Below are 26,577 nucleotides of genomic sequence, written 5' to 3'. Positions count from 1 at the left end.
GTTGCCTTCCAATTTGGGCTTATAAAAGCCTCGCTGATACTTTAAGGAATTTGTATATCGTCTGTCTTGGTAATAAAGGGTCGATAAGAGTTGGAGAGCTTTCCATAATACATAGCCTTCCATGCGACACGACCCACAATGTCTTGATGACTTTCTTAATGCAATAGGAACACCTATGTTAGTAATTTCAGGAGAAATATTGGGAGAGTGTAAAATGTTATCTACATAAATTTCGTTAGGACCTTGACTAGAGGGTTCTTCTTAGATATGGGAGCTAGAGGTTGGACTTGACATAGGGTTTGGAATGAGAGATCTCGAGATGAAATTCGATTGATGTGATAGGTGGCAATGAAGACAACTTCCCCCCAAAACTGTTTAGGGATGTTGAATGCGAACATTATGGACCCAGCATCATCAAGTAAATGTTTATTTTTCCTCTCAACGATTCAACTTAGTTGAGGTGTTTTCACACAAGAACTAGTATGAATAATATGTGAGTTAAAATAATCATCAAGTTGGTTGTTAAAAAACTCTCATGCGTTATCTGAATGAAACACTTGAATGGTAACTTGAAATTTGTTCTTTATCATTGTGTGAAAACGCTTAAAAATTTGGTTAGTTTTTAATTTTTCCATCATTAGGAAAACCCAACTTAAGCGTGTGTGGTCATCAACAAACAATAAGAACCATTTAGAACCATTGATATTTGACACCCTAGATGCTCTCCATATGTCACTATGGATTATGGAAAAATGATGAGATGTCTTGTAAGGTTTTGAAGAATAATGACTACAAGTATGTTTAGATATTTGACAAATATCACACTGAAAAAAAACTAACATCTTTATTCTTAAACAACTTGAGAAATAATCGTCTAAAATATAAAACGTTTGGATGACCTAAGAAATAGTGAGGTGATTTTTAGCTAAAAAAGTTAAAGACCCCTGTGGAGCTCAACACATCCAATTGTTCTCCTAGATTCAATGTCATGAAAACAAAATTGAGCAATGAACACAGTTAGGCACTTCATATCTGCATTAATTTTCTGCACAGCAAGTAGGTTACAAGAAAGCCCCACGTAAAACAGTTAGAACAAATTTATCAAAAATAAAATAAAAGTGACCTGCGTAAAATTTATCAATATCCTCCAACCTATTGTGATAAGAATTTTACTCAAACAATTGAGCCTCCTTCTATATATGATATAATGAGAAAAACGACAAGAGCGATAGTCGTAATATTATTGACGGTGACATCTATGCAAATAACAATAGATGTAAGCACGAGAAAGACAAACACAAAGAACTCACCTCACACCATGCATCCTCTCATAATCGGATCGATAAATTATCACTCATAGTAAATATATAATATTTCGGGTAAGTTTTCCACATTTTGATGGATTTGGCACTCTAGAGATGCTACATTTCATGTATTGATTGGATATTTTAGTGAACCATCTATTAGTTCTTCTTATACTTTTATAATTATACTGCCTATAAACTTTATTGCTCCAAAGGAAGCACACCTTTATAAATATATAAAAATAAAAGTTTTAAAAGATAGTTATTAAAAACAAATGTGAGGAAAACTCAAATTTGTTGATGGGTATATATAATTAGTGCTTCAATAAATATAATAAACAAAGAAGAATCATAATTTATTAACTTTTGTTTTTAATTTTGAAAAAACAATATATGGACAAATTTTTAACGAATAACTGAACTTATATTTAAATAATCCAATTATTTACGTAATCGGTTATATACCATAACACTTAATACCATAGTTTTGAAATTCGGTTCGATCATCAATTCGGTGAAGGAACTAAGTCACTAGGTTACTAGTTCAACCAGTGGATCAACTGGTTCAACCTGTGGGTTTCATATAATAATAAAATAATACAAAATAACAAAAATCCATCGAATTGTTTATATAATAATAGTCAAAGTAGAGATTAAAATTCAAAACATTGTTTCAAAATTACAATATGTTCATTACCTTTATTAGGGACAACACAATTAAAATAAACATAAACTCCACCCTTTATCAATTTTCCGCAATAGAGACAGATGCGTCTCTTTTCATTTTTGTTAACGATTGAGTCTTCTCTACAAAGAGCCCATGAATAATCAATTTTTCCTCTTATATGAAGTTTGAACTTCAGAATAATATCAAACTACTATCAATAACTATATGAAGTATGAACTTCAAAATAAGCCAAATTTTGACAAGAAAATAATTATAATAACTTAAAAAAAGTTGAAATAAAAAGAGACTTAATTGAATTATGCGAGAAATAATGTTTTAAATCAAACTACAACCTCCGATTTCTGAATAACTATGTTTTTATCTAGAGAAGAGATTTAAGTTATAACTTAAAATGCCACCTTAAATAGTTTTTTTAGTCTGGTAAAAGCGGAATGATAGGATCGACGTAGACTGCACGTCTAACTACGTCTGTTAAACTGCATGTCTAACTACGTATCCCTTAGACTACACGTCTAACTACGTCTTTTAGACTGCACGTCTAACTCAATGCATCTAATGTCCAATCAGTCTAATGAACCTCATTCAGACTTAGTCTAATATAACATGTTTTCGATACACCTGCACCAAAAACGATTAGACGGCTTAAATTAAGTTTTATACACACTCATCATCAAAATTCCAATAGTCAGAATACTTTGACCCTTAGTCAAAATAATTTGACCCAACATGGATTCAACTAATTTAGGTAGGAGTTGAAGCTTGAAGTGAATAAAATAGTTTGTCATTCTCAGTGTCTATAACTAGAAATCAGTAATCTACCCACATGGAACTAAAAATAGGTAAACTCAATTGGAACCAAAAAAAAAGGGAGAGTGGAACTGAGAGAGTGATAAGTGAGAAAGAAAATAAGTGATTTTTAAAAAAGATAGGATAAACCCACTGGGTTAACACGGACTGTCAGATTTTCGGTCAAATTGACGGGTTGACTGGGCTTAATTAGGTTGATTTTTCAATTTTTTCGTCAACCTAACCCAGTTTGACAACTGGTTCACCGGGTTTGCTGGTCCGACTGCCTGACCGGATTGAGTTTCAAAACTATGCTTTATACATATAAGTCTTAAACTTTCAACTTACACACTATATATTCAATACTTTATCCAACTAAGTTACTTAATTTTTATATTTTAAATTACACTAAATATATTTATAAACATATATACGCGGAAGAACTAACTACATTTTTTTTTATTTTCTAATAATTCTTTGTAAAAAAATGATTATAATGTTAGATAACGAAGTTTTTTTAATTTAGAGTTGATTGATTTATTTTAAATTGTTAGTCATTTAAATAATATATTAATACATAAAATTATAAATATAAATCAATAATTTTTTTTAAATTTTTTTTTTTTGGAAAATGACTTAAAGCCATTTTCATTCAATAAAATAATCATAAAAAAAAGAGAAATAAGTTTTAAGAAATTGTAATATAATGGAAATTGTAAAAATTATTATCATCCCTAATTTAGTAGTGATCAAAACTCAGGCCTCCTCGTGTATTGTTGTGATTTTCAAATTAACTTAATTAGATGTGCAGCAAGTTAGTATTAATAAAAGCTCATTAAATAAATAAGGTAATACAAGTCCAACAAAAATTCATAAAACAGAAAGTATTTAATAAAAGTAAAAATAAAATAACTTTCATCTTGTTTTTAATAATATATTCTGATTTATAATTTAAAAATAATTTTTGTTGGTGTATTTGAAATGAAGAGTTGGAGCTTTAAATCCATTTTCAGGTAGAGTAAAAATTTATAAAAAGTATTTAATAGAAGTAAAAATAAAATAAACTTTCATCTTGTTTTTAATAATATACTCTGATTTATAATCTAATAATAATTTTTTTTTGGTGTATTTGAAGTGTAGAGTTTGAGCTTTAAATCCATTTTCCTAGATATGGGTAGAGTAAAATTGTAAATATGATATAAAAAGTATTAATTGAGTCTAATTATTAATTGTTTTTGCTTTTCATTTAAAAAATATCATTAGTGCTATAACTCAACTCATGACCATAAATTAAGTGGAAATTTGACTAAATGACCTTGAAGATAGGGTTATTTGATCTCATGGTCGCCGATAATTTTAATTGTTTTCGTGGTCACTTATTTTTTTTTTGACGATATACCCTTTTCGCGTAACGCGAAGGGACTTAGCGTTTCGCGAAGTGGATTAGAGTTTAGTATAAATACTCTAATTTTTCTATTTCCATCATTTCCTTTCTCTCTCTTCTCTTGTTCTCTCTTTGACGGCGGCGGTTACGGTGACGGAGGCGGCGGGGCGGCGGTCCACTTCATACAGATACAGATTTATGTTCTTATTTACATGATCTTTATTTCAAACCCTAACCTAAATCGATTTATGTTTTTATTTACACAATCTTCATAAACCCTAACCCTAAACCTATTTTGCATGCATGTGAAGGATTCTAAGGATTTGAAGGTCGAAGAAAATATTCATTTCAAACCTTAACCTAATTCGATTTATGTTCATGTTTCTATTATCTTCATTTCAAACCCTTCGATTTAACATGTTCTTATTTGGTTCATATTGGTTCATATTTGTTATTTGGTTCATATTGGTTCACATATCTTATTTGGTTCATATTGGTTCATATTTGTTATTTGGTTCATATTGGTTCATATATGTCGATGATGATATTTGCAGATAATTTCGGATCATATGGGTTCCGTTTCAGGGAAAATTCGCTAAGGACTTACCGTTTCGCTAAGTGCTTACCGTTTCGCTAAGTGCTTACCGTTTCGCTAAGTACTTCGCATTTAGTTAAGTGTCAAGATTTTTTGTTATTTATAGTTAATCATGAACTTCATTTGACAATGTATCTACATGACTCATGGTTTTGAAGAGAAGTTGTGTTACCAAAACAAACATTCTCTTTTTACATTAATGGAAACATTTATATTTTTTAGAAAAGACCTTTGAAGAATCCGTCATTGAGCTCCATGTAAGAGAATATGTTTTCACATCTATTTCGTTAGTAATTAAGCTAATGAATTGAATTTTGAAACCATTTTCTCTTACCTGGAGCTCGGTGACTGCTTCTTCAAAGGCCTTTTCTGAAGAATCTAAATGTTACCATGTAAAATTATAAGATTTATTTTGCTAACACAACTTCTCTTCAAAACCATGACTTTGTTGTTGATACCTTGTCAAACGAGATAGATTACCTATGAAACCAATAAAAAATTTTGTGCTTCACGTTTCGCTAAGGACTTCGCGTTTCGCTAAGTACTTCGAGCTCCAGGTAAGAGAAAATGGTTTGAATTTGATTTCGTTCGTTATTAACCAAAATATGCTTAATGACTTAACGAAATCGAATTCAAACCATCTTTTTTCTTACCTGGAGTTCAATCAAATGCTTGAAGCATGACTTCGCGAGTCGTTAAGTACCTCGCGATTCGCTAAGTACTTAGTGAGTCGCTAAGGACTCACCGTCTCGCTAAGGAAGTCGAAGAGGCGCGCGTACGCACACGCGCTATACCTTATATTTAAAAAAGTTCATTTCAGCATGTGAACATTTCATTTCTTCTATCCCTCGCGACTCGTCTCTCTAACCTCTCTTCACTAAACTGCTCCCTGCCAAGGCCGATCATTTCTGCCCGTCGTCTCGGTTCTTTCTTCTCGTCCGTCATTATTAAATAGGTTTGATTATTTTTTCGATTGTTACTTGTCTTTTTCTGGTTTTTTGTTTATGAGTTTTGGTTTTTTGCATGTTAAATTTTAGGGTTTTTGCTTGTCTATTTCTGGTTTAGGGTTTAGGTTTATGGTTTTTGCTCATCTTATGTTCAGTTTAATGTTCTCAATGGTTTCGCTATTATGGTTTCGCTAAGTACCATATGCCATATTAGGGTTTCGCTAGGTACCTCGCGATTCGCCAAGTACCTCGCAATTCGCTAAGTACCTCGCGATTCGTTAAGTACCCTACGATTCACTAAGTACCCCGTGATTTGCTAAGTACCTCGTGATTCACTAAGTACTTCGCGATTCGCTAAGTACTTATGCTTTGCGATGGTTTATGTATTTGTTCTTACATCTTTGGTTTTGTTCCTTTTGTAGATGGAAGAAACCACAGTTATTGAGTTTCCTTGTCGGATTTTTGTAAAAGTGCCCTCTACCTGAAGAAGATTTTTAAGAAGTTCGAGGAAATGGATCTTTTGGAGAGGGTTTACAATACCCAGTTCAGATCATTATTCACAGCCCCAGTCTTGTACTTCCCAGGAACAATAGTACATCATATGATGATGAGGAGGGTATGCTCAAACTCCAAGGAGATAACTTTCATGGTGAATGGGCATGAACTTATATTTGGTATGAAGAAGTATGTGTTGGTTACAGGCCTAAACTTCGGCAGTTTTCTTGAGTTGAACGAAGAAGAATTCTGAGGTTGTCCACCTCTCTCGGTGAAATATTTGAAAGGGAACAATAGTGTGCGAATGAGCGAGTTGGAGAATTTTTTTTTGAAATGCAAAGACAAGGAAGATGCATTCAAGATGGGACTGGTATGCCTGATTTTCCAGTACCTATTTACATTTGACCCAAGGAGGGTCGTATTTTAAAAAATACTCCACATGGTGGAAGACGAGGAAACTTTCCTCCGATATCCATGAGGAAGGTCACCTTTAGAGCCACACTTAAGGGTTTAAAAAAGAACATGAAACATCTCAGTCTCTCATATTATGAGAAAAAGAAAACTACTAATGATCCTTATGCTCATTTTGCATATAACATTTATGGGTTCAATTGGAACTTCAAATGTGGACGTATGAGGTCATCCAAAACTTTGTCCCTAAATTCGTCAAAAAGAATCAGCTTAATGACCCTCTACACCCAATGTTGTTACTCTATCATTCCACCAGGAAAAACACCTTGATCGAGATAAAGCCCTTGAGACCACGAATGTGACTGAGATGGAAGAGTCCTCAATGGAGAAGAGGTTATAGAGTGGTGAGGAATTTGAACAAATGGACGAGACAATTGATGATTTTTTTTGAGGGATTTACTGAAGGGAAGTTAATCAAAGATGATTTTGATGAAGATGAAAGTGAACATGAAGAATGTACTCCCAAACCTGCCCCCAGGAAGAGAAAGGGTGAAGCTACTCTCAAAGAAGCAGTCAACTTGAAGAGGAAGCTTGCTTATGAATCGAGTTCGGCCCACATTTCTAGTCCCCCCATCGTGACGTCAAGTCCTCGGGCTCCAACACCTTCTGTTGGATGTAAATATGATGAGCTGAAAGAGGAGCTAAAAGAGTTGAAAATATAGTTGAATGAGGAGCTGGAAGAGCTGAAAACAGAGCTCATCAAATAGCTGAAAATCACAATCAAAGAAACTCACCATGATTCTCTGAAGAAGATGGTTTTAGTATGTCCGAACAGTTGTTAGCTAAATTCAACAAAAGGATGGGAATATTATTAACCAAATTAGATGATATGGAGGAGAAGATGAAGAAGAAGAAGAAGAAGAGCAAGGTGGACAAGAAGAAGGAGAAGACAGAGGTAAGATATTGAATTTTGCACTTTACGTTTCGCTAAGGACATATCTGACAAGTACCTATTTTGCAGGTGAAGGATTCTAAGGATGTGAAGGTCGATTAATTCGAAGAGGAGAAGAGCAAGGTTGACCAGAAGGAGGAGAAGACTGAGGTAAGATATTGAATTTTGCACTTTACATTTCGCTAAGGACGTATCTGACCATTACGTATTTTGTAGGTGAAGGATTCTATGGATGTGAAGGTCGAAGAAAAGGAGAAGAGCAAGGTTGACCAGAAGGAGGAGAAGACTGAGGTAATATATTGAATTTTTCACTTAACGTTTCTCTAAGTACTTCGCGACTCGCTATGTACCTCGCGATTCGCTATGTACTACGCGACTCGCTAAGTACATATCTGACCAGAATGTTGTTATTTCACAGGAGATGATGGCGATGTAGGTGGCTGATGTGAAGGTGGTTGTGGAGGATGATGAGAAGATGAATGCTGTGAAGGTGGATGATGTGAAGGATGTTGTGAAGGTTGATGTTGTGGAGGATGATGTAAAGTTGTATGTTATGGAGGATGATGTAAAGGTGGATGATGTGAAGATGGATAATGTGGATGATCTGAAAGTGAAGGTGAAAGATGAGGAGAGTGTGGATGTGAAAGTGAAGGATGTGATGATACAACAAGGAATTGAGAATAATAAGAAGAAGAAGGTTGAAGATGACAATGACGATTTCAAGTTATACAATACTCCTCCTAAAGGAAAATTTGGGAGGAGAGTGAGGAAGCCGAAAACAGATGACTCGTACACCAACCTTTCTTTGTTAAAACTACCAATGAAAAATGATCCAATGAAAGTCAATCCCCTTCAAAAATTTGAAGATGAACTGCTGGATAAAGTAAAAGAGTGGTTGAATGATCCAAAAACCAATGATGTGAAAAAGGATGTAGTGACTTACAAAGTAGGGAAGGATATGTTTGTTAAAGTTCAAACAAGGTTGACATGGCTTGAAGACACTGTAAGTCGTGCAATTTATTATTCATTATTAATGTCTTCGCGACTCGCTAAATACTTAACGAGACGCGAGGTACTTAACGAATCGCTATGTACTTAGCGGTTCGCTATGTACTTAGCGATTCGCGAAGTACTTCAGTTCAATGTTGTTTGATATTTACTGAATTTATTCCCATTGTGTAGGAAATTGATGCATTCTGCCACTTATTGCAAAAAAGGATTGCAGAATATCCCAAGACATATAAAAATTCTAAAGTCGCAATAGGGGATTGCGTATTGGCAGATAGACTAAGGCGAGAGCACATGACTTTTAGTAAGGATCGTACAAATTATCCAGTCGAAGAATTTAAAGATTATTATATGGGTGTAGAGCATAGATATATGCCTGAATGGTCAACAATCGACGATATATACGTGCCCGTGAACATAAGCCAGAAGCATTGCATTTTGTGTGTAGCACGTCTTCAAAAGAATCGCATTGACGTGTATGACTGCGATGCTTATATTAATAAGAATCTGGATCCTTATTTGAAATTGTGTGAGATGATTCCAAATGTATTTATAAAGACAGTCACTAAAGGTGAGATGAAAAGGTATCATCACTTCAACTTCCAAGCCCCCATCCAAGCCATGACATACAAACGAGTTCCACACCCGAAAGTCAAAACCGCAACAGCTAAGGTAAGGGAAGTCCCAAGAGCAACCGAGAGAGGGGACTGTGGTGTATTCACGCTCATGTATATGGAATACTTGACTGCTAACCAAGGCTTACATAATGTGACCTCAGAAAACATGGAGTTTTGGAGGCAGAAGATGGCGGTCAGATTATTCCATCAAATTATCGAACCTTAGTATTGTAAATTGAATAAATTATTTGATTTGATGTAATGTAAATGTAAATTATCGAACCTTGTTTTGGAGACAACTTGAAGTAATGAAAATGTATTGTTAAAATATTTGAAGTTGAATTGTAAAATGTATATTCATATATTGAATTTTGCACTTCAGACTTGAAGATAATTTGATGTAAAAACAAGTGTAACTTTAACTTCGCGTTCGCTAAGTGTTTACCGTTTCGCTAAGTGTTTACCATTTCGCTAAGTGATTACTATTTCGCTAAGTCCTTACCGTTTCGCTATGTGCTTCCTTGTGCTTACCACCTGCATTAACAACATATACTACAACTTATCCCAAACCACCTGAATTAACAACATATACTATAATTTACCCCAAACCAAACCACCATAATTCAATTCAACTAACAACATATATTACAACTTATCACCATAATAATCTTTCAAGATAAATGTTCATATTGTTGAGATGATGACTCATGTTGTTTAGATGATGATGCTCTTGCAGTAGATGCTGTAGGCATCACTGCTTTGCATGTTGCCCTATTATGTCCTAGTCTAGCACATGAGTTGCATCATTTCGGGACCTTACGGAAGTCACCTTGGGATGGTTTTTCTTAACCTTGACATTTGGTTTAAGACACGAGCGTTGCTTGATATGTTCGGGAACATCCCAATTTTCTTCATCACCAGGAGGATAACATGTCTCCGCATATGCATTTATCCAACATTCAGTTGTGTAATACCTGTGTGCATCGAAAATATAACGATTTATCATATGTGCTGAATAATACCTTGAACAGAAGTCATAAGAAACCAAATTCCGACTACGGGCAGCACCCATTGCATGCGTACAAGGAAGACCCGAACCTTCAAATACTCTACAAGTGTAGTTCGTGTCTTTCAAATTAAATTTGAAATGGGACTGATTGTCATGCACATAAAACTTGAATCGGTTAAGTGATTGGACTGTATAGAATTTGGCCTTCTCGAATCCCTCACGTAATAACTTCTCATAATTTGGAGATAAAACTTCTTCATGGTTGGACGCTTTTTCTCTTCTATCGTTAAACTAATGGTGTATTGTGAATCTTAAATACTCAGTCATTTCTGAAATGGGATACTTTCTGGCTTCCCTGCTCTGACTATTGAAACTCTCAGCATAATTTCTTGTGAGTTGGTTGTATCTCTTACCGGGAAAAATGCTCTACTCAATCTTTGGAACCCAATTTCTTCCAAATATGCAGCAATCCTATGATCTTTAACCTTGATCTTGTCAAAAAACCGATTAAATTTGTGGATAGTGTACGCTTTAGAAGCCGAATCAAACTCCGTATGACATTTATCAATTTTGAATTTGTCCATAATATTCATCTTTATGTGATATGTGCACGCACCGTGGTCTGCTTCTTGGAAAACAACACACAGGACATTGGCGATGCTTGGGTGTCTATCGGATACGAAGACGAGATTATCAACTAATCCAATTGCGTCTCTCAGTTTTTGCATAAAATAAGTCCAAAAGTTATTCTTCTTTGAATCAACAACGCCGAATGCGACATGATATAGTTGCTCATTCACATCCAATGCAATAGCCACCAATAGTTGACCACACACCTTGTGCTTAAGAAAACTAGCATCAACGCACAATACAGGACGGAAAAAGGCTTTGAAACCCCTAATTGAGAGGTCTAGGGACATGAACATATACTTGAAGTGGCCGAGCTCGTCTGTCTGGATGTCAGTTATGGTAACAGGATTATACTTCTCCAACATGTAAAGGTATGATGACAATATTCCATAGGATTCCTCTACTGTTCCTTGCATCGCTATTAAAGCATTTTCCCTTGCCCTCCATGCCTTATTATAAGTCAAAAATATCCCATAAGTTGTCTGCATGTCTTCAATTATTTTCTTAGGTAAGTGGTTATGGTGATGGTCCATGTACTTGCTCTTCACGCATTGCCCAATAACCCATGCTAGTGTTTGCATTTTTTTTCTTTGGCCTCGATAAAACTGAGAATGAGTGTTATTGCTCGAATTTCTGGATCTCAAACATCTTAGAAAACTTACCTTTCACAGCACGCAAACTCCACTTGCATGTCTCATCCAAACATTTCACACACCAAAGATGTTTTCTTGACTTCTCCATTTTGAATTCAAAATGATTGGTCATCGCATATTTATATAGACTAAGTTGAAGTTCTTTATTATTTTCAAACAACACACCGACTTCCAATACGGTTTCACTAGTTAAGGTCATCGCAAATGAGGGGTCTGGCGGTGATGTGTCTGTCGGGTCTGTCGATGGTGTACCCATTGATGATCTTCTTGCACTATATGGTGTACTCATTGATGCTCTTCTTGTACTAGTTGGTGTACCCATTGATGATCTTCTTGCACTAGTTGGTATAAGTATTGATGCTTTTACACTAGTATTAACATGCAAGTCCTGAGTAAGTGGGATGTGAGGCAAAGAGTTTTCTCCGGCTCATTTTGACTTTCAACAAAGACATCCGAGGGTACAACTTGTGGTACAATTTTTTGAGTAAGTTGTGGTGGTAGTATACTTTCTTGAGTTGGGTATGTAAGTAGTGGTATCTTTTCTTTAGTAAATGCTGACTTCTCTACTACAAAGACACACAATGGTGACACGGTTCGACCTAAAATCAAGCGTGATAGATATATGTTCAAATCCCCATCTTCCTCAATAAAAACAGGTTTTGAATTTGTGATATTCGAAATATCATACTTGATTTGCAACACTAAATCGTATATAGATTTCTGCACGTTAAGTCTATCATAGAGTTTATCAACTAATTCAGCATAACGAGTACTTTGGGGTAAATCAAATGTTTTGATTGAAGAGGCATCCAAATACAATATCCCATCAGCATCAAATTTTCACTCTCCATTATAGAAAACAAAAAATTCAGCTATAATAAAAAATATGATTTGATTTAGAAACGGGATATGGATAATTAATACTTCGCGGGACAAAACGGGAAGCTCTTCGCGAAACGGGAAGCCCTTCACGAAACAGGAAGTAAACCCTAAACATCAGTGATTCGAAGATGTAAACCAAACATCAATAAACTTGAAGTATCATAGGATACACGTATCAAGTGGAATAGTGCTCGTGTTCGTCGTGGAGCTCATTGTCGTGGATTTCGCCGTTGCCGCCAATCGCCGCCGCAGCAGCTGCCCAATTTAGAGAGAAGGAGGAGAAGAGCGGGGAGAGAGAAGGAGAAGAAAAGAAATGAAAAAAAATAGGCGAGATTATATTAAATAGTAAGGGTAATCTGGACATTTCATACATTTCCACTTCGCGAACTTCGCGTTTCGCGAAGAGGATAATATCGTCCAAAAAAATATAAGTGACCACGAAAGCAATTAAAATTATCGGCGACCACCAAGTTAAATAACCCCATCTTTGGGGTCATTTCGTCAAATTTCCCTAAATTAAGTCCACAAATAGTTACATCCCCTATTGTTTTTTTTTTAAAATTAAATATAATAATAATTTTTTTTTAGGTTGGTGCCATATTAAATTAGATTAATTTTATTAATTATAGTATACAATTATTTTATTTTATGTTTTAATATAATTTAAAATATAATTATTAAAAAATATAAAAAAAATTATTTTCTATTTAAGACATCCCAAACTTCAAAACTCTCCTCCAACTTTACCCAAAGAAGGGTAATAGCCATTTGATGTGGGATTTGTTGAGCAACAATATCTCCTCCTTCAATGGAAGAACCTCTAAATTAGTTCAAATCCAATTAATTGTTTTTTTTTCTAATATGAAAAAATAAAAATAAAAATAAAAAGTCCAATATATTCATTATTATTTGATAGAATCGGAATCAAATTGCTATCATATCATACAATGATATAATATATATATATATATATTATATTTCATTTTATATTAGAATTTGTTTCATCTGACTTTATTTAACTAAATTTTGATTATTTAAAAAATATATATTATATAAATTAACATGAATAATAATTATTATTATGTTAAAAGGTTTCAATTAATTTTTATTAATCTACATATTGTAAAATAGACTATATATACTATTTGTTATAAACTAATCAATAATATCACAAAACTACATTATAATGAATAATAATCATTAAAAAACCGGAAAAAATCAATATTTGTGATCAAAAGAACATAGATAGTCTGATCTCCTCAATTATTCGGATTGATAGTTGAGTATTGAAATAGAGTAAATAATTACAATAATTGCAAATTTTGTAGAAAAAAATTAATAATTGTATATGACTAGATGTTATTCATGATATATGTAGTTAACAATTATGACTATGATAGTTCTAATACTTTTTTTTATTAAATAATTAAATATGTGATTTATAATTTTTTTCTTAATTATGATAAAATAAAAGGTAAGTTGAAGAAAAATAGAAGAAAATGAGATAATTATAGGTATTGGTAAAGGTCAATGCAAAGGGACAATCATCCAGTCATTTCATCTCCTTGTGCATAAGGAAGTAACAGTTTTGGAATTGTCAATTTGTGCAGCTGGGATCCTTAGAATTTTTTTTAATCATTACAATCTTTACAAGGGGATAAGGGTCACACACACGAGAATTTTGGTCACATAGGACTTTGGATGCAATTTGTGTGTAGAGAGAAAAAAAAAGCCTCATTACAAGGGTAGTTTCCAATATAATAATATTGTTTCAAACCAGTTTTTTAAATTAATTTGTTTTATTTATTTAATTATTTTCAAACTAACTTAATTTATTTCAAATTAAATTTTAATTTTTTCACATTTTTCATATATAATTTTTTTATTAAATACACTTTAAATTTAATTATTTATATTATATATATATATATATTTAAAAAACTTTTAATTATTTATATTTTAATAAATTATTTTTTATAAATTAATTATGTCCTTTTGTATATAGAGAGAAAGCTACACTATGTTATGAACTTAGATCATGTTTGATTTGACCTTTTTACGTAATAATTTGATAAAATAAAGTTGTGTAATAAGTTTTAAAAAAAATATTATAATTAAACACGTTTTACTTTTTAAGTTTACATTCATTTTTCTCCTTAACGTTTAAACTTATAAAGCTAATTTTATTCAGCTTATTCTAAAATTATTCAGTTTATTTGTAAATGCTTTGATATGATCTTTAATAGTTAAGTTTAATATATTTAAGTTTTAATATATTTGATTATGTCACATTTATTTATTTTTTATATTTATAATATTACTTAATAATTAATATTATATATATTTATTAATTTAATTTCAAATATTAATCAATAATTGAAATTAAAAAATAGTATATTTGAAAATAAATTATATAAATATATTAATTTTTATAATTTTTTTGTTAATATATAATTTTAAATATTAATAAATGACTTAAATTAAAAATTAATATATTTTAAAATAAATAATATAAATATATTAATTTTTATAAATATATTGATTTTAAATATATTTAATATAAATATGATATAAAAATATTTAATAATATTTTAAAATTTTCAATCTCCCCTCTCATTTGAAATTCATCGTTTTGTCTCCATTTTATTTCTATTTTTTTTTTTAAATATTTAGATGATTCATTCAATAAAGAAAAATAATTTATTATTATTATTATTATATATTTTTTCATTTTTTCACATCCCTTCTATTTCTAAAACTATAATTATAAATAATAAAAAATTATAATGTATTTATATTTTATATTTTGTTTAATTATTTTATATATTAAGATATCTACATTGTAAATAATAAATAAAAATATATATTTAAAGGTATGTTTTGCTATTATAATAATTTTATATAAATATATAAAAATATTAAAAATAATTAGAATAAATGAGAGAATGAATAATATCATTTGAAATAAATTAAATAAATGATAGAGAATGAATAAAATAATTAAAAATGAATAAAAAAAATGAGAGATAATGAATAATAATAATAATATTTAAAAGTGATGAGAGAGAAAAACATGAGATTGAGATTGTGCTAGTTTGATTAAGTTTATTCTCAGCAGCTTATTTAACCGTTGTACTTGCTTATTTATTTATTTTTTATATTTATAATATTATTTTAATAATTAATATTATATATATTTATTAATTTAATTTTAAATATTAATAAATGATTTAAATTAAAAAATAAGTTATATATTTCAAAATAAGTTATATTAGTATATAATTTTTTATAAAATTTTGTTAATATATAATTTTAAATATTAATAAATGACTTAAATTAAAAAATAATATATTTTAAAATAAATGATATGAATAATGAAAAAAATTTATTATTATTATAATAATTTATTTATTATCTTTCGATTGTCAATTTATTTTCGGACTCTCACCCTTTTTGTATTATCATTCATTTACGTTTGATTGATCTTAATTGTAATATATATTTTTTGTTAGATTAAATTAAAGAAAGAAAAAAGAAAAATCAATTAAATTAAGATTAAAGAACAAATTTTAAGAAAAAATGATTTAATTGATTAAAATGTAATTAAGATAATAAAAATTAATACAACTTAGTTTTGATGATGCGTTGATAATTGAATAAAACTAAGTTCTGTAAATGTTTATTACGCGAGTAAAGATGAAGAGGCGCGAGCAACAGAGCTGATGTCAGTAGAGTTGACTTTAGCACGTTGGCGTCAACAGATGTGTTGAAGAATCGCTGACAACAGCCTTCCTTCAACAGTAGAGTTGAAGAAGCACTAGTAGCAGTCTGAAGAGGCGCTGGAAAGACGACTTACCTCAACATCAGAGTTGAAGAAGCGTCAACAGCAGCCTTGCTTCAATAGCGGTCTGAAGAAGCACTCACAGACGACTTTGCCTTAACAATAGAGTTGAAGAAGCGCCAGCAGCAGCCTTGCTTCAGCAGTAGTCTAAAAAACACTGACAAACGACTTGTCTTAACAACAGAGTTGAAGAAGCGTCAACAGAAGCCTTGTTTCAGCAGTCTGAAGAAACGCTGGCAGTAGTTTGAAGAAGCGCTGGTAGTAGCCTTGCTTCAACAATAATCTGAAGAAGCGCTGACAACAGCCTTGCTTCAGCAATAGTATGAAGAAGCGCTAACAACATAATAGCTAACAACAACCTTGCTCCTTCAGCACAACTGTTTGCGCTAACAGTAGAGTAGCGAACATCAGTGTTGCGTTAACAGTAGACTGCCACCTAATATACAACCATCAGAAAGTTGACACGTGTATACGAATAGATTTGATCGTTGCTACGCTTCAATATAAAAGGACATCAGAGTACAATGGCGAATCCTCTCGGTCAATTCACGATCCCTGAATATTTGGATTCTCGGTACGTTCCCTGAATATCTGGAATCTCGGTCAATTCACGATCCCTGAATATCTGGACTTTTGGTCAAATCACGTATCCAAGAATCATATTCGACCGTTGCTACGATTTAATATATAAAGGCTCTAGAGTACAACGACGAACACATCCACAACTCACAACGGCTCTTAAGAAATTCTTAATCTCTAGACTCTCGATCAATTTACTCTCTCTCTAGCTCATATTTCATAAGTTCATTCTATATTTTATTAACGCTATACTGAAAGATAATTTACTGTATTATCTGAAAGTATTTTCAGTGTTGTAAGTTGAACAGAACGTTGTTTGTTCTACAAAGTGTGATAGCTAGAAGTTCAGAACAGACAGCTGTTAAGTCCTGAGTTTTGACTGGGTTTGTGTAGACGCTATACAAATCAAAGATTTTTTTAGTGGAAATACTTTAGAAAAAGAAGAAGGGGCGACATAGGAGTTTTATCTCTGAACATTCATAAAACTTTGTGTTATTTCCTTATTGCACCTTACATTCGTACATTCGCCGCTTCAAATCTAGCAAATACTTTCCCGCACTTGAATCCGTTCAAGAGATTATGACGATTTGTGAATGATAGAAATAGATTTTAAGTCCCTAACAGAATTAAAATCGAATTGAAAGTAATATTAACTCAGCAATATTCAACCATTTTCTATTATTGAAGTCGATCCTAACACTTTTATAATTAATTAAGGCTAATTTAATTTATAAAACTATAATTATAAATAAAAGATGTATTTATATTTCATATTTTACTTAATTATTTTATACAAATATACATATTATAAATAATAAATAAAATATATTTAAATGTATGTTTTTTTAGTATAAAATTTTTATATAAATATATAAAAATATTATAAATATATGAAATATATGAGAAAAAATGAATAAAATAATTAGAAAAGATTAAATAGATGAGAGAATGAATAAAATGATTAAAAATGAATGAAATAGATGAGAGAGAATAAATAAAAAATATTTTAAAATGATGAGAGAGAAAAACGCTTGAGATTATAATCTTAGACGGAGGTAAAGAAAAAGTTTAGTTTAAATGCAAAAATGTGTTCGATTATAATTTTTTGAGTAAGTTTATTATGCAAATTTATTATAGCAGGTTATTATGCAAACGCCCATAGGCTGCTTATAAAAGCCGAATCAAACGAGACCATTATAAACTTAAACGCTCAAGAGTAAAGTAGAGATAAAATTGAGTTTAAACGCAAAATGTGTTTTGATTGTAATTTTTTGCCTGAGTTTATTACACAAAATAACTATAGTAGCTTATCAAACAAACGTCGAAACGTAATTTATAAACGTCTAATCAAACAAGGCCATAATCTTATAGTTGTTTTCTCTCTTTATCACTTTTAAATATTTTTTTATTCATTAACTCTCATATATATATTTGATCTATTTTTAATTATTTTATTAATTTTCTCTTATCTATTTAGGGCTCTTGCGATTTATAAGTTATTATAATAAGATAATACAATAAGTTTGTCTCATTCAAAAAAATTATAATTAAACACATTTTTGTTTCTCTCTACCTCTCTTTTCTTTTTGTGTTTAAAACTATAAATTTATAATCTCACCGGCTTTTCTCTCTCATTATTTTAAATATTTTTTTATTTATTCTCTCATTTATTTTATTCATTTCTAATCATTTTATTCATTCTCCCTCATCTATTTAATATTTTTCTAATAATTTTATTAATTCTCTCTCATCTATTCTATATATTTATAATATTTTTATATATTTATGTATTTATATAAAATTATTATTATAGAAACATACATTTAAATATATTATAATTATTATTTATAATATATGTATCTTAATATATAAAATAATTAAGAAAAATATGAAATAAAAATACACAGTAATTTTTTTTATTTATAATTATAATTTTAGAAATTAAACTAGCCTTAATTATATAAGATTATCAATTACAATATGGATTTATTATATAAAAGTAAGAATTATAAATTTAAATTATGAGCTGTTTATAATAGATATAAATAATATTTTTTATATAATTATTATTATTTTTAACTCACTGATAAAACTTTTTTTTATACAGATAATTCAACGATAAAAATGATAAGAGCTTGCTTGATTTTAAGTATTTTAAGTGTAAATACTATTTTTTTTTTAAACATTTGAGATCTTTTATAAAGAAATAATTTAAAATTAAATTTTCATAAATGCCCTCTCAACAATTCATATCTCACCCTCACTAAAAAAAATCAAATATTAATAAATTATATATATATATATATATATATATATATTGTGATATATATATATATATTGTGATATATATATAACATTATAATAAAAACATTTTTATAATAAATAATTTTTTGTTATATTTAAATTTTATTTTAAAAACATAAATAAAAATAAATCATAATAAAAAAATTATATATATATATATATGTTTAAATTTATATATTAATAAAAATTTATAAAAATTAATATATTCATATAATTTATTTAAAAATAAATTATTTTTAATTTAAATAATTTATTAATATTTAAAATTATATATTATAAAATTATATATTTAAATATATTTATAACATTACATATATAAAATTAATTATTAAATATTATTATAAATATATATATATATATATATATATTTAAATATATTTATAATATTACATATATAAAATTAATCATTAAATATTATTATAAATATAAAAAATAAATAAGCTAGACATATATATGTCGAATTAAACTTACCAAGCGACGAAATAAATTAAATTCTATCACGTAATTGTGAATAAGTTGACGTAAATAAACTAAATCAAACTAACTCTTTAATCATCAATCATAATAATAAGTATATATACCTTCATAATTAATAAATTAGTTTAAAACAAAATATAATATATTTAGTATTTTCATGAAAGAGTTAAAGAAAATAAGTGATGGATTATTTGAAAATAATTTGAATAATTCAGTGACGGGTTATTGGAATAATTCACATCAACAATGATATGTGAGTAGAACTAATAATAATAATATAGAATTGACATTTTAGGTCAGCTATCAAGATTGGAGTTAGTGTGCATGAATTTCAACAATTTGAATAATGATGAAGAAATGGATCTTTCTTTCTTCACCGTATATGTAAGATTTGTCGGCGACCCTTTTCAAGGGATTAAACCATGGCCACAATCCATGATCTTTGGGTCCCCATTAATGGACATCTTTGATTTTTCAATCAAAATCCATTTTTGGGAATATTATTCATTAAGGCTACTACTAGATTAGCTACTTAGTTGACTTATTATATTATATATAAACCTACCTATATATATATGTAGCTCTAACCATGCAACCAAATTTGCAAAGTAATTATGATGTAACACACAGTAATTATGATGTAACACACTTCACAAAATATTTATCATGTGATTGTGAAAGACAGCTTTGAGGAGAACCCCATACCCAGGGGCGGAGCCAGGATGAAAAATTATCTGGGGTTGACTCCAACTTGCATCTTAGATTTAACTTTCTATGTTCCGTTTTTTTTTTCAATAAAATTTCCACGATTATTAGAAGATGGAAACTCGTCATGCCCTCTCAATGCACACGCTTGCAAAGTGAGCCACCGAGTGATTTCAATAGTTGTTGTAAACCATAATCTGTTATTTTGTTTTTCATCTGAAGATTGTGCATTTAGTATTTTGTCAATATGAAAAGGATATTAATTAGATTATCAAAATATTCAACTGCCCTATTATGTGGTGAAATATTATATCCTATATGCATAACAAAAGAGCATTTATTCTCATCATTAACTCATTTTGAATATTTGAATTCATCTATTGTAAATGTAGGTTTTTGGGGTTGCTTATGTTAAAACAAGAAACATGAGAAACAAAAAACAGCATCTTTCAAAGGAGAGTATTCTAACCAAGTAAATTTCTTAAACCAATGACTTTGGAACCGTCGATTTTGATTTCCAAATTTGGTCGGCGGGTACTCATCCTTAATAGGTTGATATGACCCCATCTTGATATAAGCTCGTCTAATTTCATCTCTTTGATTAAAAGGATATTTCTATATCGGAATACGTAATGTTGGATCAAGTTTAAGAGAACTTACATCAACATCAATTCTAGGAGATTTGTTAAGTTCTTGAGTAGGAATATCAAAATCTTTATTTTAACTTGTTTATTAATATTAATTTATATTTTCTTATAAATTTTTTAAATAATTTAAAATTAAGAAATATAAAACACTATTATTATTATTATTTTAATTTTTATATTTTACTCTTATAAATAATTTGTATTATTAATTATATTGAAATAAATAAAAAATAATGTATAATTATTATATAAATAAAATATAATAAGTTAAAGGTGAAACCAGGGTTTAATCACCTGACCTCATATTCACATTTCAATAACATAGCAAACTGGGTTAAGACTCAAATGTGAAACAAATATATAAACAAATTTGTTTTATGATTTTAATTTAGGTGGGGCTGGAGCCCGCCCTAACCCATGGGTGGCTCCGCCCCTGCCCATACCATTAGTACAAAAGATACTAACATATGAAAAACGGAGTATTAATTATCATTTTTAACTATGGTCTTTTGTTAAAAACTATACACGCAAAGGTTTTACGAAAAAATATATAATAATAGTATTTAATTAGCATCCTACTGTCATGGGAAGAAACTCGGTCACTGAATATTCTCTCGTCCCGCGCGACACTAGGCTAGATTGCCACAATCATAGCTAGTCAGTCTCTTAAAAGATGCAAGAAGATGAAATAATTTGAGAGAGAAAGAACTTGAAGAACATCTTGTTTATTGCTTACAAAAGTGAGGTATTACAAGTGTTGTTTTGAACATTGGTTGAGTTGAATTCTATGACCTAGACTTGTTTATATACAAGTGGGAAGATCATTCTAGATCTTTCTTGTCCTAGACATTTCTAGACTCTTCTATTATTAATCTAATCCTAAGAATTCCTATAGGTTTCTAGAGAATTCTACTAGCACCTATACATGAGAACTCCTAGAGAATTCTAGAGAGTTCTCTCACCTTACATACAAAAGGAACTTCCTAGAGAATTCTAGAAAGTTTCATGACCCTACTTACAAAAAGAGGAACTCCTAGAGAATTTTAGAAAGTTCAATGACCTCACTCAATAAAAGAGAACTCCTAGAGAAATTTAAAGAGTTTCATAACTAACCAAAATCCAGGAACTCCTAGAGGATTGTAGATAGTTCTAGAAATGACCCAAGACTTGAATATTCTGAAAAATGCACCTTGTAGACTTGACATGTGCACCCCATACCAATGGGCCGTGACACTACGCTAACCTTATTAGGGATTGCGAGGCTAACACTACCCCTCTGGTCACGGAACTCGTGAGAGCTTCATCCTAGATGATCGAGTTAGATCCATAATGTCTTCATTTTAACATAGAGTTTGAACCCTTTAATTTCAAGTATTTCTTTTCCACTTAGATAGTCCCTTTAACTATAGTTAACTAATTCATATTTTTCTTTTTTCTAATATTTATCGTTAAATCAATTATTTCTGAATTATTGTCCGTCAATACTTCTGTTGTGGTTATTAGCTACTATTCAATTTTTTTTACCATTTTCCATGCAAGATAGATCGTATTATAGTGAATGATTCAAAATACATAAAAATAGGGTTTAGGTTGAGTATCTTTGAAACCAAGTATTTTGTAACAATTATCAGCACAAACATTCCTAAAAACAGCAAAGTAAAAAGTGAATAATCATGTTTGAATTTGATATGAAAAATATGATTGAATTAGATTAATAATATTAAGTGTAAAATACGGAAAAAATAAATAATAAAATTTTTATTTTTTAATAAATTTGTAAATGATGTTATAAAAACAAAATTTCTTAAATCATTTTTTGTCAAAAATATTATTTTTTTTTTTTTTTTAATTTTAGCGGTGAAAAAGTTTTAGTTTCATATATCTTATATTGATCTTTTTGGGTTGTAAAGTGCAAGTTATTGAGACATTTGAACCTATTTGGTTCATAACTTTTATGAGTCAATTTCTTGGACTAATCCTACTGAAGGCCCAATACATGCTACTGGAACTGGACCACAGAATAATTAATTGTCCATATTCAATTTTAAGTAAAACTGATAAATTTCTATTCCAATAAATCACATATAAATAATTTTATAATATATATTTTTAATTTCTCTAAAAATAATCTATTTTCGTTTATCAATTAAAATATACACTTAAGATATATATACTATTGTAAAATATAGAACTAATTATTTTAAAGTCATAAATAATTAAGTTTCTTTATTTGAATTTATAAATTTGAACCTAAACAAATACTAGCCAATATGAATATTAAGTAATAATAACATGACACTTTGAATTCGATAGGAGAACTTTTTTGATAAAAAATATTTAAATTATGTATCGAGAGTCAATATTTTTTGTTTGAAATTTAGATGGAAAAATCGTAAGATTGTTTCCACGGATAAATGACAAGAAAATAAAAATCTTTGTAAAGTTGAATTATATAAATAAACTTCTCAAGTTTTTCTTCATAATTCTACTTACCTGTTAATATTTAGTTCATTAAGCTGAATTTTTAATTGTAAAGAAAACAAAATTGTATGTCAGTTTAGTCCTAGTTTGATTTGGGTTTTTTTGGAGTTTTATTTATAATTTTTATTTTGTACTATTTTTTATAATTTATCTATCAAATCACATATTATTCTAACCATCAAATAACTCATTTTATAATTTAAAATTTTCTTATTTTATTTTTGTTAAATTTAAATACAAAAAATTGTTTTAGTGATATAACTAATTAAAAACTAAAAAACTTATCTTTTATAAAATAATTTATTTTTTAAAAAAATCCAAAAAAATTAATACCAAAAAGATCTATTTAAAGTTTGTTAGATTTAATTTATTAAAAAATCAACAACAAACAAAAACATCATTTGACCGCTGCCCCCATTATCTTATCACTTCATTTATTAATCAAAATATAAATATTATTCATTTTTATAAAAAATATATTTTATTATTATATATTAATACGATTTTAATAATTTTATAAAAATAAATACACCAATTAAACCAAAAAATAAACCTTCAATGTTTTTTAAACTAATTAAAATTTGTAAAACCAATTCTCACAACAAGCTCTTAGTTAAAGATATAAAGTTAAATCTATATTAAAAATAATAATTGAGACAAATATTTGTACTACTCCGTTCTTTTTAAACTCACACAACAATCAATCATATCATAAAATCTCATTTTAGTTTAATATATTAAATTAAAATTAAACTTGACATTTCGTGATAAAAATTTATGTGTTCTATTTTTTTTATAAGGTGTCATCAAATAAATGAAAAGTTAAATATTAAACTAACATAATATTTAATAGTTGCAGGAACGGTAATAAGACGGATTAAGGTGGAGGTTGCATTTCATTCTACTTAAAAAATCAATTTTTACTATAATTATTGTCTAGTTCGGTTTGAAAATCTAATGGGATCGTTATATCACATTCTTGAATTTTTTATAATAAAATTATATAAATAGATTTTTTAATATATATATATATATATTAATATATTAAATATTTATATTATTATAAAAAAAAATAAACTTAATTTTTTTTATAAAATTTGAAGACTAAATAATTATATTATAATTTTATATGTTTAACTGTGTTAGTGTTTGTGGCAGCATCGATATGAGATCAGAACGGAGTCGGGGACATAAATACTATTTAAGTCCTATACCCAAATCGGTTAAACCGTAGAAAAATTATCACTAACGTGACAATTAAAATAGAAAATTACAGTAAAGTTTATAATTGTTATCCCTAGTTATAGCAATTTAGGGAACGTTAGACCTTGTTCGGTTTGAATTTTTTAAATAACCCAAAAAAAAATTAAATATCATTTCATTTCTCTCTCATCCATCACATTACTTAAATTATTAACCAAAATACATTCTATTTTAAATTATTATTTTTTATTTTATTAATATATATTAATACCTTTTAAATATTTTTTATCAAAAATAATTATTACTTTCTTAAAATTATTAAATTTTTTTTTTTTAAAATTTTTTAATACCCAACTTGAACCAGGTTTAGCGTGTTGCAGTTCGGCGAAGTATGAATGTGATCCGTACCTATGCTTTAATTGTGAGGACGACTGAAAAAAAAACTTGAGTCTTATCTCTAATTTGTCATTTCAATTTTTTTTTTCTCCTGTATAAAACAATATTGAATAATGTGAATATGTGAGATAAAAAGTAATAGGAAAAAAAAGTCGTTCATCTTTCATTTGTCAAATCTAGATTCTAAATATGAAATCTCAAATATTTTTACAATTTTATTTATTTTATATGCTTTAAAATATTTAAAATTTGTTATTTTTAACTTTTTATTTTTTAATATTTTAAAATATTTATGCATTCATATTAGACTAATAGTGTATTTAGTTCTAATAAGGGAATTAAAATAGAAATAAGATTGATAAATATGAAGAATATGAATAATGAATATGATAGTGTTGGGTTAAAAAAGAAATATTAATATTCTTTTATATTTATTTATGGTATATAATTGTTTTATCATTTAAATTATAATGTTAATTAATTTTAATTATGATAATTTTATATTATTAATAATATTTTTGATTTATTATTAGTATAATAAAAATAATTAAACAAAAATGGTAAAATTTTAAAATATAATTTTATAAAAAGAAAGATAAATGTATAATATTTCGTTTACAATGAATGATACATCTTTCATGTGGGTGTAGAAACCTAAATTTTACACTCAATCTATAATTTAAATATGTGGATAATTTAATAAAATAAATAAATCAACAAATTAAAAATAACTTGAAATGATATTTTATCTATTTTTATTTGCTTGTTTCGTTTTGTAGATTAATCATGAAGGAAAAACTGCTTCAAGCCAAATATGACCTAGGCAATGAGACAACTGCCCAGGCCTCAAATCTTCAAATCAAACAAGGCCTGAACGTGGCAATCACCCAGACCAAACAGAGCCGAACCCAAAAGAGATCCTCGATGATTTTCTTTTGCTCTTTTATATAAGGATCCGGTGAAGATTGAGAGGGATAATGTAATTTCTTTCTAACGTATTTTTGTGCCTAGTTAAGATTGGAGTTATTTGAATAAATTAGATAGAAAAAATAATGATAATTAATAATTATGAGAAATTAATGATTATTTTTAATAAAAAAGCTTAAAACGTATTAATATATATAAATAAAATTAGAAATAATAATTTAAAATAAAATGTATTTTAGTATTTTTTTAATGAAATAAGTAATGTAATTTATGAATAATGATTGATTGAAAAATTGATTTTGTATAAATTATTTAAATAATTTTAGTCGAAATAAGGTCTTGGGAGAAATAATAGAGATGGAACTCAACCAATCCCTCCGCGACAATGTCAAGGACCGAGGGTGAATGGGATTGTCGGGTCAATCATTTCTTGAATCGTGGCCACACGAAACCGAGGATCAGACTGAGGCATTATCCGACGCATCATAGGGGGTTTCCAAGACAAAAACCCTAATCCAGGTTGGTCTTTTGGTATTTGGCTATAGGTAAAAGACTGTCGATTCGTCTGGCACCGAAAAGGACAGAGAGGAAAGGATGCTTAAAAAAAAAGAAAGTAAATTAAAGAAAGGGTTATCTAAAAATATTTGTTAAAGACA

General features: G+C 29.0%; 1 protein-coding gene across 1 annotated transcript; it reads left to right on the top strand.

Annotated features, from left to right (window-relative positions):
• Window positions 1-6,215: 6,215 nt before the first annotated feature.
• LOC124943323 lies at window positions 6,216-9,413 on the top strand. The gene is made up of 5 exons (XM_047483852.1): window positions 6,216-6,378; window positions 7,076-7,278; window positions 7,779-7,853; window positions 7,999-8,565; window positions 8,745-9,413. Exons 1-5 carry the CDS (start codon window positions 6,216-6,218, stop codon window positions 9,411-9,413), a joined length of 1,677 nt encoding a protein of 558 aa, XP_047339808.1.
• The last annotated feature ends 17,164 nt before the right edge of the window (window positions 9,414-26,577 follow it).

This window comes from Impatiens glandulifera, chromosome 6 (assembly GCF_907164915.1).
Source record: "Impatiens glandulifera chromosome 6, dImpGla2.1, whole genome shotgun sequence".
Taxonomy (NCBI): domain Eukaryota; kingdom Viridiplantae; phylum Streptophyta; class Magnoliopsida; order Ericales; family Balsaminaceae; genus Impatiens; species Impatiens glandulifera.
The sequence above is the reverse complement of the archived record's forward strand: the minus strand, read 5'-3'. Positions and strand labels throughout refer to the sequence as shown.